At 37.4% G+C, this 19,513-nt stretch overlaps 1 protein-coding gene across 1 annotated transcript in view; it reads right to left on the bottom strand.

Annotated features, from left to right (window-relative positions):
- The window catches only part of LOC135080826 (RNA-binding protein Pasilla), a 101,368-nt gene that overhangs the window by 66,631 nt on the left and 15,224 nt on the right, over positions 1-19,513 (bottom strand). Inside the window, exon 3 of the mRNA XM_063975550.1 lies at positions 13,529-13,675. Coding sequence (XP_063831620.1) covers positions 13,529-13,675 — 147 coding nt within the window. The remainder of the gene's footprint in view (positions 1-13,528; positions 13,676-19,513) is intronic.

The following is a 19,513-nucleotide window of genomic DNA, read 5'->3' as shown; positions in this document are numbered from 1 at the left end:
CAGGCGCGAGTTGGGAAATTCCGATTTTACCTATTATTTTGTTCGTCAACTCGCACCTTTTCAAAAGTACAGTCAAATAAAAACGAATTGAAACTAAAAACTTTCAGTGTGTCGGGCATGTAGTGATCAAACTTTAAGGGATTCTTTGAACCAGTGCATTTTCGCATGTTAACCGCGCTATGGAACCACTGGGAAGGGGTATCCTTGTTCAACAATGACGTCGAAACTAAAAGACCTAGACTAATAAATGTACATTCGTTTTGTAGAATTACTGGTTTTTCTTACGTTGTAAAATAACTGAAAAAAAGTGAAAATGACATATTTTTTCTACTTAAATCCATTCTTACTCCTTTAAAATAAAATAAATAAATAAATATCCTTAAACATTTTACGCTACACTTCTAGTCCCAAACTAAGCAAAGTAAAAAAAACAACGGATATTTAAACATATTTTTTTTGTATGAAATGTATGAAACTCGTGTCTCTTTTCTCTTCTACCAAGAGATAATTTTATTTACCTATTCAAATTCAAATTGTTTGTTTGCAATAAATAGCCTTTTATTAGGAATTATTTATACTAGTTCCTTACTTATTAAATTAGCGTTTAGTAAGAAGAATTTTACGAAAATTGATTATTTCCATACTAACATTTTTTGTGAATTTTTAAGGAACCACAAATTCAAATTTTATTAAATTTTGTGGGTAGATTAAAACAACATTGTCCTAACCCTAACCCAAACTTGTCATCTAATAATAAATTATGGCAACTATTTCCTCATAGTTTGAAAATGTAAGGCAAAAATGTTTATGTTTTACAAAACTTTGAAGAGCAGATATCTCGAAAACCATACAAGATATACAAAAACTTGACTTACAAATTAAATTAATTTTAATTCTCTAGAAGTATTCATATCGCTAGGATGCTTGGTTTTTTATTTAGATAGTTTTTGACATATAAGCGAAAAACCCAAAAATGGGACCTTCAAAGGCTGCGGTGGAGAACTTTTGATAATGTTCATCCCCTAACTAGCTAATCCAAACAAAGTTACAATGTTAAAAATTATGTTCCAAGCATTTCCCTCTGTACATTTTCATTGCCTGGCCATTTCTCATGTTAAAAGAATACGAATGTATTATTTCAGAAGCTAAATTTATAAGATTTGATATTCTCTAGTTCAAGCTTGAACTATTTTTTTTAGGATTGTTTGTTAAAGCTGTACAATGTAAATTGTTAGTTAATTGTAAAATTGGTAATAATAATTGTTGTTCTTCATTTGACACTTTCTTTGGGATATTTAAGTGGCATTTAAAAGAACGCGAATTAATATATTTGAAGCCTTTTAATATCCCGTGGCTTAGTTATAAAATCTGAGGTTAGATGCCGTGGCAAAAAAAAATATCTGCGGCTTGACTTATTATAATTCGCCATTACTAAATGTGAAGTGCCCAGCTATGAATATACCTACTTAAATATTAGTAGACAGTTTACATACTAGGTATTAGGTATCCTCAGGACATTGTGATATCCTACTTCCTACTAATATTATAAATGTGAAAGTTTGGATGATGTCATGATGTCTGAATGTTTGTTACTCTTTCATGCAAAAACTACTTAACGGATTTTGTTCAAAATTTACAGTATTATTGTTTATAACCCAGATTAACATATAGGCTAATAATTTATGACGATATGTGACCAACTAAATTTCAATAAATAAATAAGACGTGGGTAAAAAGCGCCATCTATCGTCACTGGTTAAAATCTACAGCGCTGGACAAAAAATTTGACGTTCGTAAATTATTCATGCGGGGGAAGCCGTGAAACGCCATCTATCATCATCATTAGTAATTAAACGAGGTCTACGCGGCCGCTAGTTGTTGATAATTTGTTTCTTCCCGATTTATATTTATTAGCATGTTGATTTAGAATATAAACCTATCTGAAAAGTACATTTTGTTTTATTATTAAACTCAACTCATTGCAAGTGGCTTACACATTCCTTTAAGTCATTTATTAAAACATTTTTGTAGATGACTATACATAAACACGTCAGATTTCAAAAAGGTGCGAGTTGATGACATAAAAAACAGAAGGTGCCAACTAGCATCTTTAGAGGTGCGAGATGACGAATAACTCGTTTTGTTTCTAGGTTAATAAGCAATTTAATTCAGACGGTTTATAGGCTTCAGCCGCAGTGGGTTCCGCAAAATGGAAATGCTAATTTGTGAAAGACATCACTTCCAATCAACAAAGGAGATATGGCGGATTTGAGACGTTTTGAATTTCTAGGTCAACGGGGGCTTGAGCATCTTTTGTGCGAGACGTTCTTTGATGCCGATGGGACTCAAAGCCATTGAGTCGTTTGCAGAGGAACGGCATTAGGAGATGAAGTAGCACGCAAAGTACAATGAATTTCAGGCAAACTGCTGCAGACTTTAATGTGTGACGTGGAGTCACTCCATGGTAACCGATTGTATAGTTTTATGATGTTTACACTTTACCGATACAATGACGGACTCGCATTGTTCAGGTGCATTACCTGATTTCCCTGATGCTGACATCACACACTTAGATATTTTGTTGTCCCGCGGCCCCGATCCCAAGCGTCTACATTTATATTGTTGCTACTTTCCGGAGACTAAAGACCAAATAACTTCACAACAAACGTTTCTTGAGTCAGTGTCAGACTTAAGTATAGATCGACCTGGTGATGAGTACCTGATTGTTGGCGATTTCAATATAAGAAACGCAACTTGGCTAAGCGACTGTAATATAATTAATAGTATAACTTTGTCAGATCCCTCTAGAGACGTGTTGACTTCCCAGTTATTTGCTTTCCTATCTTTTACCGGCTTTGGTCAGTACAACGGGATACGAAATCAAAATGATAGACTTCTCGATCTGATCCTCTCCAGTTTTGGCAGTTGTGTGACTCGGGCTGAGCCTTTGTCGGAGCCTGAGGATAGTCATCACCCGTCTTTGTCCATAGCTGCGAAGGTGTTATCGGACGATGCTAGCCTCCAGCAGGCTCCACGCACAGCGCGCCGTTTCCACGCTGCTAACTATGAGCTTATCAGGGCCGAGCTGGATGACATTGACTGGGACCAGCATCTATCTAGTTCGGATGTCGAGAGCGCATTGAATAGTTTTTACTCAGTAGTAAATGACATTATCGATAAATATGACCTTTGAAGATCATGAATAACAATAAGGAATATCCTGTCTGGTTCTCATTGAAATTAATCAAACTCATAAAGAAAAAGAGCAAAGTTCATAAAAAATGGAAAACATATGGTAGACTTTTAGATTATGAAACTTTTTCAGATTTAAGACGCTCAGTAAAAAAACTAGAAATATCATGTTATAAAATCTTTTTAACGAGGTCCGAGTCAAACATAAATCGGTGCTCAAAACACTTTTGGTCTTTTATAAAATCTAAAAAAAGTCTTTCCGGTATACCTGACACTATCAAGCTTGATAACGAAGTTGGTAACCACGGTCAAACCATCTCGAATATGTTTAACGCTTTCTTCCAATCAGTTTTTGAAGATGATAATGATACTATAATATCATCCCCGAGTCCGTCAATAAAGTCTAATTCTTTGACCGCTGCCCTCATTGGTAGTGTACGCATCACGCCGGATATCGTTGAGAAGTATCTCTCAAGGATTAACACGACGTAAGGCAGTGGTCCTGATGGTATACATCCTATATTTTTGAAGGCATGTAGTAAACAGTTGGCACTCCCAGTTGCATCTATCTTTATCTTGTCTATGTCCTGTGGCATCATGCCTCTTACCTGGAAGCAATCGTTTGTTGTTCCGATACACAAGAGTGGGGATAGACATAATGCTCGTAACTATCGTGGAATCTCTAAGTTATCTGTTTTGCCAAAAATCTTTGAGAAGATTGTATACGACTCGTTGTATCCTGCAGTGAGCCCTTTGTTGACTGTCCATCAACATGGTTTCGTCGCTAAGCGGTCCACAGAAACTAATCTCTGTGAGTTTCTTGATACAGTATTGGAGGCTATGGATGGGGGCTTCCAGGTGGACGCTGTGTACACTGATTACTCAAAAGCATTCGATAAAATATCGCATTCTATCCTTATATCCAAACTTGAGGCAATCGGTGTGCATGGTGATCTGCTCAGATGGCTTACATCGTACCTTAGAAACCGAACACAGGCTGTGACGATTAAGGGTTTCACTTCCAGCTTTATTCCCATCCCTTCAGGAGTCCCACAGGGCTCGCATCTTGGCCCTTTGCTTTTTAATATATTCGTTAACGATGTTACAAATTGTTTTCAAAATTCTAAAATATTACTATATGCAGATGATACGAAAATATTCTCAGTTATAAAGTCAGAAAGTGACTGCCAAAAATTGCAAAGAGATTTAAACACTTTATGTGAATATTGTTCTCTCAATAAATTGTACCTAAATGTCGATAAGTGTAATGTCATAACCTTTAGTAGAAAGAAAAAAATAATTCAATACGATTATAAACTTGATGCGAAAAAATTAAAAAGGGTAAATGAGGTGCGAGATCTGGGGGTTGTCTTGGATAGCGGACTATATTTTGAGCAACATATCAATAAGATAATTGCTAAGGCATATAAATTGTTGGGTTTTATCTTTAGACAAAGTACTGATTTTAAAAATATTGGCACCTTAAAACTTCTCTATAATGCATACGTCCGGTCACAATTGGAATACGCCTCTACTGTGTGGAACCCTATGTACTCAAAGTACGTAAATATCTTGCAAAGTATCCAGGACAAGTTTGTAAGGCGTTTGAGGTATCGTTTTAAGGATTCCGAAGCCGTGGATAAAATTGAGCCCCTGGCCATTAGACGCGAATTTAGAGATCAATTTCTTTTATATAAAATCATTAATAGTATTGTTGACTCGCCCTATTTATTGAGTAAGTTGTCTTTCAGGTGTTCTAGACCTAACGCAAGACACGGAAAAACTTTTATGACGCCACTATGTAGGACTAATTATAGAAATAACTGTTTTGTCATTAGAGCCTGCAAAAAGTATGACAGTGATTATGGTCACGTTGACATATTTCACGAGAGGCCTATGCGGTTCCGTGGCCTAATAAAGGCATAAAATGTGTATTAATACACCTTACAAATAGAATTTGCGCATGGTTTTAAATGTTTAAGTTAGATAATTAAGTATTGTGAATCTGTCTTTTCAATTTTAAATTATCAGTGAAAACTCATAGGCTTGTGTAAGACTTATTATTTTTATTCTACATGTATCATAATATAAGCTGTATGTTTTCCTAATAAAGAAAATAAATAAAATAGATACAAATTGGTGTCAAGTACGACAGACAAAAAATTGGGCGTGAAGGCGCCTTACATGAATGTTTTTAGCGCAAAGTTCAACATTCGAAGAGTAATGTTATTAATACCAGACTAGATCCAGTTTTTCTTGCACTTCAGATCTATTGCATTACAAAGTTGCTTTAAAAGCAGTAAGTATTATATTTGTGTTGTTTTTGGTAGTTTTGGCAGAGTGCATTCAATATCTGTCAGGTGACGGCGCGACTCCTCGTCTGGCTGGCTGACCTAACTTTGACCCGGCAGCGACCCATTTACCAGCGGAAAAGAGCATTCTCAGAGAACTAGCGTTACTTGCATTTCAGGACTCTTTTAGTTATCCAACTGGTATAACGATAGTATAGATTGTTATGTAAATTTTATAAGGCAGACTTCTGCTGGCTAATGTATCCTAATCAAGGAAAACAGTGTAATTTTATTCCATGTTGTGATATGCCACGAAAATACCAAACAACTCAATATGCAGATGTCCTCAGAAAATATTACAAAACAGGATGTTTATAATATTCTCAAAAATAATCAACAAAGCCGAGTATTAAGGCTTCGTGTTCGTCACGGAGATCACTTACCGTGAAGAGCACTTCTGTCATTTACAACCAAAATTCTGTCTTGAATTTTCTCTAGGGCCACAATTAACCTTGTTGTCGTCATAACGAATTCTAATCTGAAATCTTTTGAAATAAAATTGACTTAAACCAACATTCAGGAAACCCGGGGTTCAAATAATAGGAAAATTAGGCGTAAATATTGAAAGTGACGACTGCGGCACGCTGTTCGGGGCACAGTTAACATGCTAAGCGGCCGTTACAACAGCTTTTACATAATACATGTCGCTTCTTTATCATTTCCAAGTGATTACGGCGCCTAACGGCCGAAGCCACGCAGGGCAATACCGGCACAAAGTTAGATACGGTACGGCCATTTTCCACTTTTAAAATGCCTTATCGTAAATCATTAATCAAACCACCATGTTGATTTAAAGGTGAATTTTAAAGAATTTGCAAAATGTTAGCATTTTTTGTGAATATCCGAAAGTTTTTATTATTTTATTAAAGATCTTGTCACTTTAAAGGTCATTTAGGTGTGGTGTTTGGTTGAATTGGTGTCAAAGTTCAAAATACAGTGGTAAGGTTAGTCTACTGACAATAATACACACACTTCGAATCTCAGAAATTAAAAATTACTGCTGTAAACCACCACAATAAAACTGGGTTTCGATTTATTCAGCGCAAAACTGCGCATAATATGTGGAAGTAACAGTTTTCGACCCTTGTGGGACGTGTGACGATTATGTATTAAGTCAGACTATTCTATGGTAGCAAATGGACCAAATTGCCGCGCTGGCGGTTGCCTTTGTCGCCCTTGATTTACGCGGCGATAGCTGACGCGGCTTGGGCCAGATTTATATTAGCGACCTCTTTGTCCCCATTGTACGCGGGCAGGTTAGGCATGTCTGTTTTTACGCGAGCCTAAGATTATTGTTTGATGACCCTGTCCTAAAATTTATGACAGCCATTCCAGCAGCTTCATAGGAGGCATAAAAACAGGGTCCGGTAAACGGTAAAATCAATCATGCCCTCCAGGAACTAGGCGTTTCTATCTGTCATCACTTTTTTATTCTTTATCATCATAGATGTCTGAAAATGAGCGAGTTAATAGCAGTTCAAATGATAAAACTGCTCATTTTCATTGTGTTCAAGTTACTATAATAATATAATAGCAATCATTCAGCCATATTTAATTACAACTCTGTATTTTGGAACGTAAAATGATTGTGGTAAATGTTTGCTTTGTTTAAATTTCCCAGAATATTAATGTCACTGAAATTATTGACATAAATAATAGGAATTTCAGCGTTCGGGTTCTGATATCTGAACATGACATCGAATGTGTTCGAATATTCAGAGAATTGCCTGGATTTCTGACGAAGTCAATTCGTGTCCGTTCAATAACCCCTGTCATCTCGTGTCCGGGGATACATAGAATCGAATACGGATACCAAAGCTTATTGCAATCATTGCTCTGTATATTGAATGCAACCATGAAACCAACTAATATTTGAAGCAGATATTGATCAAATACCCCACGATTCCAGCTTCAAGCAAAAGCTTAAAACTGTCGATATACGTCGACAATATTTTGCTACTATTAGTCACGCTAACAAAAACCAGTAAGTGTTTTATGTAGGTCAGCGATCTTAAGATTCAAATGCCAAGCAAGATTTATTTGTCCACATCGTCTGCTAACTAGCGTGTTGTAATCACATGCGCGTAGCATACACAAGTCGCTACTCAATAATTCTATTAGTACAACAACAAACCCGTTGCGCGCCGTAAAACTTCTTTGTTGATCGTTATCTAGTCCATAGCACTTGTTTACATTATAACTCTTGCTTCAATTTCGCTTTTAAAATCTGTAGCATGATCTGTTATCTAATCACGAGCAATCACTATTCTAAAAACAAACGCTACGCAGATACTACATTGATTTTGTTGAATCTTTAAAGAAGCTGGGAGCATGCGTGGGATGTGACGATAATCCAATTAATGAATGGCCTGATTGTTTTTGTAGTGGAGTATTGAGTTCGGCTGCTAAAGAAATAGGTCAAGTTGCTCGTACATGTGCTGCTAGCTCGTCGAAGTCAATGGCCTTTAGATGCAGCATCCAGAGCTCTTGATTTCTTTTCATTTTCCAGTCTATCAAGGCCCAATGTCGACAGCGCTGACACAAAGTATATGTGCACTCGTGAATTAGTAGCTGCATCATGCAATCTGTCTTTATGTGAAGTGGAAAAACCCACTACTATCTATTGCATTACATAGGTATTAAAAACGTCAAGATGAGTATAGAACATTTAACGTTAAATTGTTACCCTTGTCAACATAATATCTCAGTAGGTACTTGTGCAAGTAACCGTGTACAGAATCGGAATAACGGCAAATTCACTTAAACATAACATTATTTATTTTACCCCTTATCTGAGCTCGTGAGTCGAGGATAGGGGTACGGTTACCTATACCTGCGTATTTAATGTGTCCCCAACAAAGTGTTTTTCACCGGGTATTAATTAAGGTGAGGATAATTATCTCGCTGAGCTAGCCTGCCCCAATTACGACAGGTCATTACGCAGTCCCCATCATCGGGTTATTTCGGCTCTGCTCGCAATAACCTATTTTTTTTAAATATCCTCAATTAAACGCAGGAAATATGCCGGTCGCCGACGCATTTGACGATCAGCAAACTTGGCACTGGATTGGGTATTGAAACTAATTGTTTTCAATTTTTATCATATTTGAGAGCTTGTCTTGGACCAGCCGTCAGCCATTGTTATTAGATAGTCCTTCGAGCTGCATAAAACATAATATAAAAAATGTGAATGCACAAAGTTACATCTAATATGCAAACCCGAATTTTACGATAGATTGATTGCAAAGAAATGTCGAGACATCCATTAAAATGATTATGATTTCATCAACATAGCACATTCCGAACAGGTTTCCAATTTGTACAGACTAATTACATAAATATCTAGTTAGTATTTATACTTTCGAGCTCCAAAACCTGTTATCAAAATGTTAAATGAAATTCCGCTAGGTACACAAAAAGTTTACTAATGACAACCGCACAAATCTCCGCCGTTTCAAAATTACCTTACCTCCATGCGGGAGGGTATGAGGGAAAGGGTGTGTGGTGTGTACCTTTCCAATAAACAAGGCAATTTACATTAGATTAACATGAGCTTTAAAGTAATATTTTAGACTTCGCTACATCGTCGATTGTGTAATTTTCTTATATTACGGGGCCTTGACACTCCTTAAACGGATCTAATGTAATGATGTAACATCTAGCAACTTTGGTATTTCTAATCAAGGTCCCGTAACATGGAAGAAGTTATAGGTCAAGTTTTCAAGAAATTATAGCTCTATAATGTGTAAAAACGAGTCGTAGCGAGATAAGCTCGGCTGGAAATGAATCACATGTTCGCAACTGGGTCAAAAGTTTCATGGCACCAGGATTTGGAGCGACTTATGTATTAAGGCCGTAATGGCATGCTTTGCTTTGAGTGGATATGGGCTGTATAGGGGTTGGCAGAGGAAAATGTGATTTTAAAAACTCGCCATTCATAATAAAGGGATCTACGGTTCTATGCAATAATAAGTACGGTGACTAATCAATTGAAAGGCATAAAACACGTTCGAACATTTTCTGGAAAACATGATGTCGTCATGATTATGTCATCGTGGCATTTAGTTAATACTGCGGTTAATATACTTGAGACATTTTGAAGAAATAAACTCCATGTTTTAAGTGTACGTCCTCCAACAATTTCAGATATTCTGCTTGAAATCCATAGACCTTGCCAACAGTCAGGTGGAAATTACGAGCTACCGATTAGCCTAGAAACGGTTGCATGTGCGAATGTCCTTGCCTCGTCGCCCCCCGATCGATTTTATTGCGATCCTCGTAACTGGCACTCGGTGCATGAGGGCGAGGGCTCCACTCGTAATTCTGATCGGGGGACGCGCCGGAGGTCCGCCAATTAGCCGCTGCTCCGACGCATTCGAGATGGGACATGGACTAGTAGGCTCGCGGGAATCATAGGTTATTTGAGAGGTTTTACTAGTAACGTCAGCGTATAATTGATGGGTCATTGCAAAATCTCAAGACAGCTGAAGGTACAGTTACACGGCTAGTAAGATTGTATGGTAATCGGTGATTTGTCAATTATTTAACTTAATTTAGATTATTTGAATAGTAACTTTGCACGTCTATCTAACATGAATTAAAATTTAATTATTGACATATAAAAATAATGTATTGTGTGTGTTACTCCATCAGCAGAAAAACACGGCATTAATAACAATATTGTGTCATAAACGAGAGCACAATGAAGCAGTAGTAACACATAACGAACCTTTTAGGAGAGCTAACTAGATTATCGTCCCCGCAGCGACACGTAAGGGATATGCTGGCCGCCGGACTACCCTCAATAACTTCGTTTGACACGGACGAGGGACAGAAGGTGGAGGTTTGGCTAATTATCTCCTGTGTAATGGACGAAAGGCTCTGATTTTAGGGAATTACGTCTCAATAAATGTAATGCTATGTGTCTGAATGGAGAGTTATTTGTTTATCATAATACCATAACACGATAATCGTGTCAAGAGATGATGAGACATACTGATTAGCCGCGACTATTTCTGAAGAAATTCCTCCAATATAAACTTAACTGCGAAAATAGCTCCATAATATGTACCAGTATTACGTGATACGGCAGCTCTGGCCTCATTATGATATTCCACCTGCGGAATTGGAGCGGGCGTCAATCATGAGGAGCCATTGTTCAGGCTCCACTGTCAGCCTTGCAGGCGATAACACAGTATGGTGGAGCAACTCACGTCGGTATAATTTATGGTAATATTTGCCCTTTCGCATGCGAGAATTTTGGTATATCACAAAAAGAGCTGATCGCGCACGTGTTTCCCTTTCAAAACCGGAATAAAAACTATCCCATGTTTTCCCGGGGTCTCAAACTATTTCCATATTAAATTTCACTTAAATCGGTTAAGCGGTCTAAGCGTAAAAAGGTTACAGACAGAGTTACTTTTTTGAATTTTCAACATCAGTGGATAAATTAGGTGTAAATGTACGATAAATAGGGTACGTACAAGTTACTTATAAACCGCATTCTTTCATTATCGTAAGCTGCTTGAATTCGCCGCCAGAGTTTTCTAAGGTTTTTTCATTAAAAGCTACAAAAAAGCTCTCAGCATCGCAGCGCGCGCATGTCTTTCTCGCTTCGAGCACTTGTCCATGATGAATAATCGTTTTTGCAGCGATTCACTTATTTCATTATGTTCATCGTCTCGTATCATTCTGTAGCGACGATTGTCTGTATTCCATGACCATGACCATTGACCATAACCATATAAATATTACCTACTTCTGTTCTGCTGAGGTTTCGTGTGTCATTTGTTTAGTTAGTCACTATCTTCCTCTCTTTTTTTTTTCTAACTACCTTGAAAGCAAGCTACTTTTATCATGTTTACTGTGGTCGACACGTGCGTTCGGTAGCTGTTATTGTACGCGACGTGACGTGATGTGACGTGACGTATACTAATAGTACTAATACGCGTGACGCCGCTCGCCCCAACCTCTTTACCAGTCACGTTTCAGAAATATTTTCTTCCCCCACACGAGTATTGAAGTGGATCATCTTATTATCAACTTCAATGACATTCTATTACTTGTATGTAAGTAAGTACAGGTTATGAAAGATATTAAATTGTAGAACAAGAGAAACAGTAACAATAAATTATTTTTGCTTTAAAAATGCAAGAAAAACGGTCGCCGTACCATCAACCCATCAAATCGAGTTATTCGTCATCTCGCACCTCTAAAGATGCGAGTTGGCACCTTGGTTAGTTAGTGACACTTATTTTAGAAAGACGATCACTTACGACCTAGTATCGTCGCAATTTATTTAATCAAACATGGACACGCTGCCTGGTTTGGAGCTAAAACAATAAAGTCTAGCTGTGCCTACTCAAAACTAGCTTTCACTGATTCCTAATGAAGACTGAATGAGTATGAAGTCATTAAAGACGAACTGACTTATACGTAACCGCCAAGTATGTAAAACAAATACACACGAAAACTGATATCGGTTCGCCCCCTTTGTTCAAATCCTTTAATCCACGTCGCCGAGTCGGTGATATAGTAAAATTTATATGGCCCGTGCCGAGTACACCAATACAGGACAACATCAGTAGGTCTACTTTTCTTTCTAACTAGAAGTGTAGTCTACGGTAGACTGTCTACCTTGTATGGCGCTTCAAGGTGTCAGAAGTTGTGGTGTGTAGATTACTGCTTGGTTTTACACTGTGGCCAGTATAATACAAGATCAAACGCCGGCCGCTGGCTACGGCCGGACTGTGGCGTTATTGCTTCCGAAGCTAACAATGGTGGATGTAGGTCGGGCTTAATTAAATAGCCTTTAAAGTAACATTCGCATTTAATGCTAACTAGTTGATGTCGTGACTTCTGTTATAAACAAACGAGATAAATATTTATCTAAATGCAATCGTAAACAAAGGGGTGTTAGCAAACTGATAGAGTCCTAGTAAATACGTAATAATTTATACAATAAACCGATAGATATATTATGATAATATTTTTCCGTCTAATGTAGAAAAACATGAGCATCAAAAGGTCGTCTTCTTGACTAATTAATTATTTATCAATGTAGGCAATAAAGAAAATACTGGCGGTACGAGAACAAAGTATAAGCATTTTTTGTCGTTTGGAGGAATTTGCCAATAATTCCTCCCATTTGACTAAGATTTAGAAAATTATTGCGACGAGGGTTCTTTCAAGCGATAAATCCTAAGATTTGAGAGGATTCCTCAACCGTATGAATGTAAATATTTATTTTAGAAAGTAATTTCCAACCGTGTACTCGAATCGTTGTTTTAATCAGACGTTGAGTCATAGACAGAGTAAAACATTTGAATCCTAAAATCCTTGTCCTCGTTTTGTAGAGGACTGAGAACATTAGAGCGCTCGCGTCTGCTAACATAATTAAATTAAACATTGACACGGCTAGTCGCGGATGACTGCAGTTGCTGTTAATCCTTCGTTGATTCGATATTAATTGCACGCGGGCGATGTTGACTTCGGGCACAGCAGGAGCAAATGGAGCAGTAAGCTTAAGCCTAACATATCAGGAAAAAGAAAGAAGGAAGAGTATCAAAATCCAATTATAAGAACTTATTCATTTAGAAGGCGCTACTACGTATGTGGTTTTCAGCAGCAATTTATCCTAATTAAGAGTAGATAATGCGCTAATTCTTGGCTTGCGGTCTAGGACGTGTAATTTTCGGTCAATGAGACATTCTCCGCGTGTTCAGTCAGAACTGTTGAAATGTTTATGCCTAGTTTTGTGCATAGGAGACTTACGGAACCTCCCTCAACTATACTGTGGTCGTGTCCACCACGCTCCGTTTGCCAGCTCGATAACATTAATTATAGAGCTTTGTTACCTTTAATTACTTTTTTTTACTACGCGTTTTTTTACTACGTAACTTAATTTTAATACCAATATTAATTAAAACGTTTAAACAACTTTGTTTTCTGAAGCTATTAAGATTTAAAAAGAAATTGTGACTTACCGGGATAGAAGTCATGTGACTTGGACATCTTGACCCTGGCGCCGGTGTCCTTCTGCAGCTGCGCGATGGTCTCGCCGCCCTTGCCGATGATGGCGCCCGCCACCATCGACGGCACCAGCACCTTGAAGTGGTACGTCGGCTCCACGGCTGCGTGACAAAACAACGTTTAGAACGACGCCACTGGTGACGGATGCTGCGTTACGCGAGCTACAACTTACAGATCTTACACATCTCAAATTCCAAACAATATTCTCAAAGCTCGTTAACACAGCACACCGATCGAACACTCAATAAAATAAACTGATGAATGAGGTTTTATGCGTGATAGGAAACTATAGAATCTTAACGATTTGTGACCAATCGAGTACCATAAAACCCCAAATGGTTTTCAAGATAGAGGCCAGCGAACAAAGGTGGAACTTGAAACATTTCCTGCCTTTGGTCGCGTTGGAAATAATAGGTTTAAGTGTGAGTCAGTGTGACACTGTGAAGTGCGAATTATGTATGTGGAAGACCACACCTCGAAGTTTGTGCTGATGTCAATTGAAATGGTAGTGTGGGACAAACATTCTGGCCAACATTGGAAGTAGCGGCCAACGTTTGCCGATGTAGCAATGCAGGTATTTGCGTCGACCAATCAACACAATGAATATTAATCTAGTACTTGCTCTCGGTAAACACTCGGTAATATGACAATTGTGATTTGTCTAATACCTAGCTCGCATGTGTTAGACAAATAAATTTAAATGCATTTATTTATAGATCATTTTAGAGCGACATTTACAGCGAGTTTATTTAGTTCATGCATTTTATCATGAGCAAAGCTATAGTATATTTAGCAGTGTATTTGACAGATAATCATTGAGGAAGTAAAAAGATGATAAGATAAAATAATTGTCAAGAAACATTTGCCAGAATGTTAATATGTACTGCAGTGAGACGTCTACTACATACAACAATAGATATAAATACGATACCATAATAAATGATAGCTCTATTCTGATCGATGATGGAAACAGAAGCGGCGACGCGTCGAGATAAATAACACGGACAAGACGACCAACGACGCGAACAAGTTTAACCCTCGGGTTCAATTAAGATGTTGATACAAAGTAATATTAACTCCCAACAAACTTGAGCGATGAGAGGCATTGAAAGTCAAAATCAACTAACTGAGCGGTATCATAACTGGGAACAATAGGCACAATGAAGAAGGGTATAAAGAAACTAGTGCACCACCCACATTCAATATGTATCAATTGAGCGGCATCCCAGCGGAGTCCGACTTGTCCCGTCATGACCTCTTTTCGATGGATAGGGCGCGTCAAACGAATAGATGCTCCGCCACGGAAAGTAGCTCATGAACATCAAAGAGGCGGTAGTCTTTGAGGTCTTACAGGTGGTCGTGATAAAATGAAGGCACCTTTTGACTATAAAGAAAGCGTCACTCATACATGAGGTCGAACTGTCATGGCTTGTGAATGAGCCCGTTGTTAATGATGCAGGTGTCTGGACGATATTCTCCGTACGATTTGAATTTCCAACCTGCCAAAGACACGCCATCGGATAATTCCAGTCAGGCCTGGTTTGAAGTGTCCGCATAGCCGCCGGCTCGAGTTTGCTTCGCGCCCCAGCGGCTTGGCAACGGCCCCGCTGACGCTGCCTCCGCCTAAGTGGAGCAGGTGGCTTGAGGAGCTTCCAAATGCGAAACATTACGGTTGAAGCGAATTAAACTTCGCTGATACTACTGACCTACAAAGATTCAAGAGATTAGGATTAGGGATGATGAGCTTTATACCAACGATTCACAAAGTTTTAATGGGAGATTAAAAGGCACTTCAGGACAAAATCGATCTCAAGCTATCTCTTACGCTAATTCATCAAGTACTTAAATAAACCGCTCGTAGAGCCCACGCCAAAAGATCTATCAATGCAATGTCCTTGACACGTTTCACGATTGGTACACGTCGATTATTTCTAGCTATGGCAGTTTACAAAACAAGAAATTTCTTTCCATAACAAATTGTGCAACAAATCGGTTTCGTCCTTCGATAATTGTTTGGTGATTGGCGGCTTACGTCAGTTAGGTTAGTTTTTGTTACCTAACTGGTAGGGAGACAAAATAGCATTTTAATCGGTCCGTGAAGTGACGTAACCAGTCGGTAATGTGCTACAATGCGCCGAAGCCCGTAACCTTGCAGCGGGCTATGTTTAGACGAATACTTTATAAGGCGTAATTAAACAAACCTATAAACACTGCACCTCGCTAGCGTTTGAATGTCTAACTGCGTAATCATTTGCGATACGATATGACCTTTTCACTTTGAGGATTTCAAATGACGATTATGATAGCCTTAAGCAATATTTTATAAACACAGAAGTCTAAAAGATCAGTATGTCTGGTAACCTTGAATAACAAATAAGTTTTTATTTTAGCAAAAAACGAAAACACCAAAAAAGGCAGTTTTTCAATATATTGTGATTCAGAACTTTATTTTATCCGCTACTTCTCTTTAACTCTTGGCTCCGAAGGCCGAACGTTGTTCACGACATTTTATAGTACAAAGACGAGTAGTAAAGAGTTCAAGAAAATGCTTATGACTTAAACTCTTGAAGATCCATAACACAGAATTTCCGCCAGAGACAGTCAGGAACTACGCTATGTTTTTTACTCGTTTTACCTTATGTTGTTTTGCTGTATGAGTGTGAATGTATGAGTCCCCTTCCCCCACTACAATCATCTGCCTCTACTCCACTGCGACCGTGTTCAGATGTAGGTCAGAAGTTAGACGACATTTTACGAAATTTATGCACACAGCTCTTTATCTACGGCCATCTTGTCAGCATGCCAGGAGCAAACGTGAGAAATGCTGAAGGAATAGTGCGATCAATTTGCCGAAGAATTTGACACTGCTGCAGCTGTACGATCTTATTTTCTGTTTGGGAAAATCTATACGAGAAAAATGGGTAATGCCAGAATTTTCCTTGCATTTGTATTAGTAAGCGGAAACTGCCAAGATTGAACTTGAGACAGATGAATAAAGGATACAGTAAAATTTAAACAAAATTGTTTGTTTAATCTTTAGAATTTATGTATCTTTCGAATCGTTTTATTAATATCACAAGACAAAGGAATTGAGAGCTTTTGACTCTCGAACGAAGTTATGATAACATCTCGATCAACTTTCGCAAATTATTTTATCAAAGCCACAAATTTTAGGGTGGTGAGTTGAATTGTTAAACAATTTTCTGCAAAATTTTAGAGTTGGTATCATACTGTTTTAATTTTGCTCTTAATTTCTTATGTATCTCTATAATGAGTTTCATTAGTCTGATTTTCATGTTTACTATTGCGCAAGCACACATCAAAGTATTTTGACACGCACGTCATCATAATCTGCGTTCCTTTGCTAAAGTGCTTCTATTTTCGTTAGCTTTCATAAGTTTGAGATTAGATTAGATATGTGGGTAGTAGTATACTGAATTTTGACAGTGATGAGGGTGCTAGATAATCAATCAATCAGTCATTTGCAGTTTCGCTTCCTAACTATATTTTATGATAATACTAAGAACATATTTCTGGCAGCCTTAATCCTCTAGATAATATTTTCGGGTTCCTTAGGGACAGAATATTAGGAACGCAGGATATTATAAGGTTATTACTTAGCTCGTAAGCCGGATTGTCGATCAATCACGCACGATCCATTCGCTCATCACGCCGCACACTGGATCGAGCCCATACAAAGCGTTGGACATCGCTTCCTTACTCAGTGTTTTTAAAATAAAATGAGATTGCGTCAACGTAGTAACTTCAAATTTTTACAGTGTAAGGTTGACAAGTTTATCTTTCTAATGTGATAGATTTTACTTATTAGATGGCAATTAATATAAGTGAAAAAAAATCTTAAAATATAGTGATGAAAAACTTGTATTTATTGTTCAATTAAAAGCAAATACTCACTCATTTTGGTCTGTTTCCATATTTAAAGAGTAACATAGTCTAACAATACTCTAAATTTATTCTCATTAAGTGTTAAAATTATTAAAGAAATATTTTTGTAAACGCCTGATTTTTCATTGCACACAATCACTTTGTTCGATTTTGTCGAGCTTGATTTCATATTCTGTTAACTGTTAGATACATAATCTAACAATACTCTAAATTTATTCTCATTAAGTGTTAAAATTATGAAAGAAATGTTTTTGCAAACGCCTGATTTTTCATTGCACACAATCACTTTGTTCGATTTTGTCGAGCTTGATTTTATATTCTGTTAGCTGTTAGATACATACTAATGCAATTTTATAGGGACTTAGCGGACTACAAAACTGACTCCAATCAACAGATTGCCTAAGCCAATCTACGTTTGTAGCTAAAAACTGGTTCTCATTATAATGACACTACTTCTTCTTGCGACAAACAGTGTCAATGAAATTATTGTTTTTTTTTATAGTTATCTGATAAATAAAATGTGTAACTCAGTACCTACCTAACACAATCATAAATTTAGAAAAAAATACATACAAAATGTATGTATGGTATGTACTAAATTCAACGACAATCTTTTGAGATGATGACAATATGATTTTTTTACTATATCTGTTTTATAGTATTTCTTTATGTTCATAAAGTATTAACTACGTTAGTACTTACCTCTGTTTATCTGAAGAAAGTGTATGCGAAAATAGCTCTAGTATCCTAGCTAAAGAACTAGCGCGATCTTTCATCGTGGTTTTTAATAATGCATACAAATCTCTATTTGACTTGAGGTTTTTCATTTTAATGAGTATTTTAACTGAATTGCACACGATAAACAACTCATAAACCAAAATAAACATCTTTGGTTTACCTGACATTATTTTAGTGTAACGAATTTTACCTAAGTTAATTTTGCTATGCGGAAAAATGAGGCGCTTTTATTTAGTTTTTTGTGATTTTCTCGAAAATATGGATGAATAAGGGTCTAAAAACTGAGTAATAATATCGCCCACGTTGTCATCTATCATCTCTCATTCATGGTTTGTTAAAGATCGCCCAAGATGTCAACTAAAACACGCAGTTTTCATTTAAAAAAAAACCTTTTAAAAATACGTCAAAATAGCCAAGCTAGAAGTTTTTTAGGCACTCATTTTAACACACAGATTAAGATAAAGGTATAAGCTAATACATTAATAAGTAATAACATAAAACCAGTGAACGAAATTGGATAAATTGACAATACAAACAGAAGTCAGAAAATCCATGATTTTGACTTTGTTCACTTTACGGTCGCACCACATAACTATGATAGTAGATCATGACTTGATATTAGTGATATTTGATAGAATGAAGTCTCATCTTTCAATTTATATGCAAATCAATCTTGTTTTAAGTAGTTGCATTTAAAGCACCATGTCCAACACCTTGTATGGGCTCGATCCACCGTGCGCCGCAAAGGGTTGGCTCGCCATCTGTTCACGTTGCGAGAGATCCTTAAATACCAGAGGGTGTTCCGTGACTGTCACATCTTATAAGTTTATAAAGAGGGATTGTGCATACTTGGGAAACTTAATGTTGCCCTATTCAGGCGTTCCTTTACACAAGAGTTGTGGAGCAACAACCTGAGTTTTGACGTTTACAATTTCCAGCTCCAAGCGGAAAATGGTATTGACTGTATTTTTTTTTTGGAAGCTATAATTTATGAATTCAGTTCTTTGAGCTTGCAAAAACTAACACGAAAGATGTTAAATATACCAACATGACATTAAGCGACTATCCGCAGTATTTCAACCACTTTCTATAGCTATGGTTTCAACAGTGTAATTATTGGTCTATTACATTAACGCGCGTCGATATCTATGGCACCATAATATACCATGGCTGCGGTTATGACCGTTACCGGGGCGAACCAATCAATCACCGTCGATCCTCGTCGCCCGGGCAGCCGGGTCACGGGGATAAGCTTGTCTCAATTTCAGACATACCGATAATGTACGACAATTTGG

Source organism: Ostrinia nubilalis, chromosome 18 (assembly GCF_963855985.1).
Source record: "Ostrinia nubilalis chromosome 18, ilOstNubi1.1, whole genome shotgun sequence".
Taxonomy (NCBI): Eukaryota; Metazoa; Arthropoda; class Insecta; order Lepidoptera; family Crambidae; genus Ostrinia; species Ostrinia nubilalis.
The sequence above is the reverse complement of the archived record's forward strand: the minus strand, read 5'-3'. Positions and strand labels throughout refer to the sequence as shown.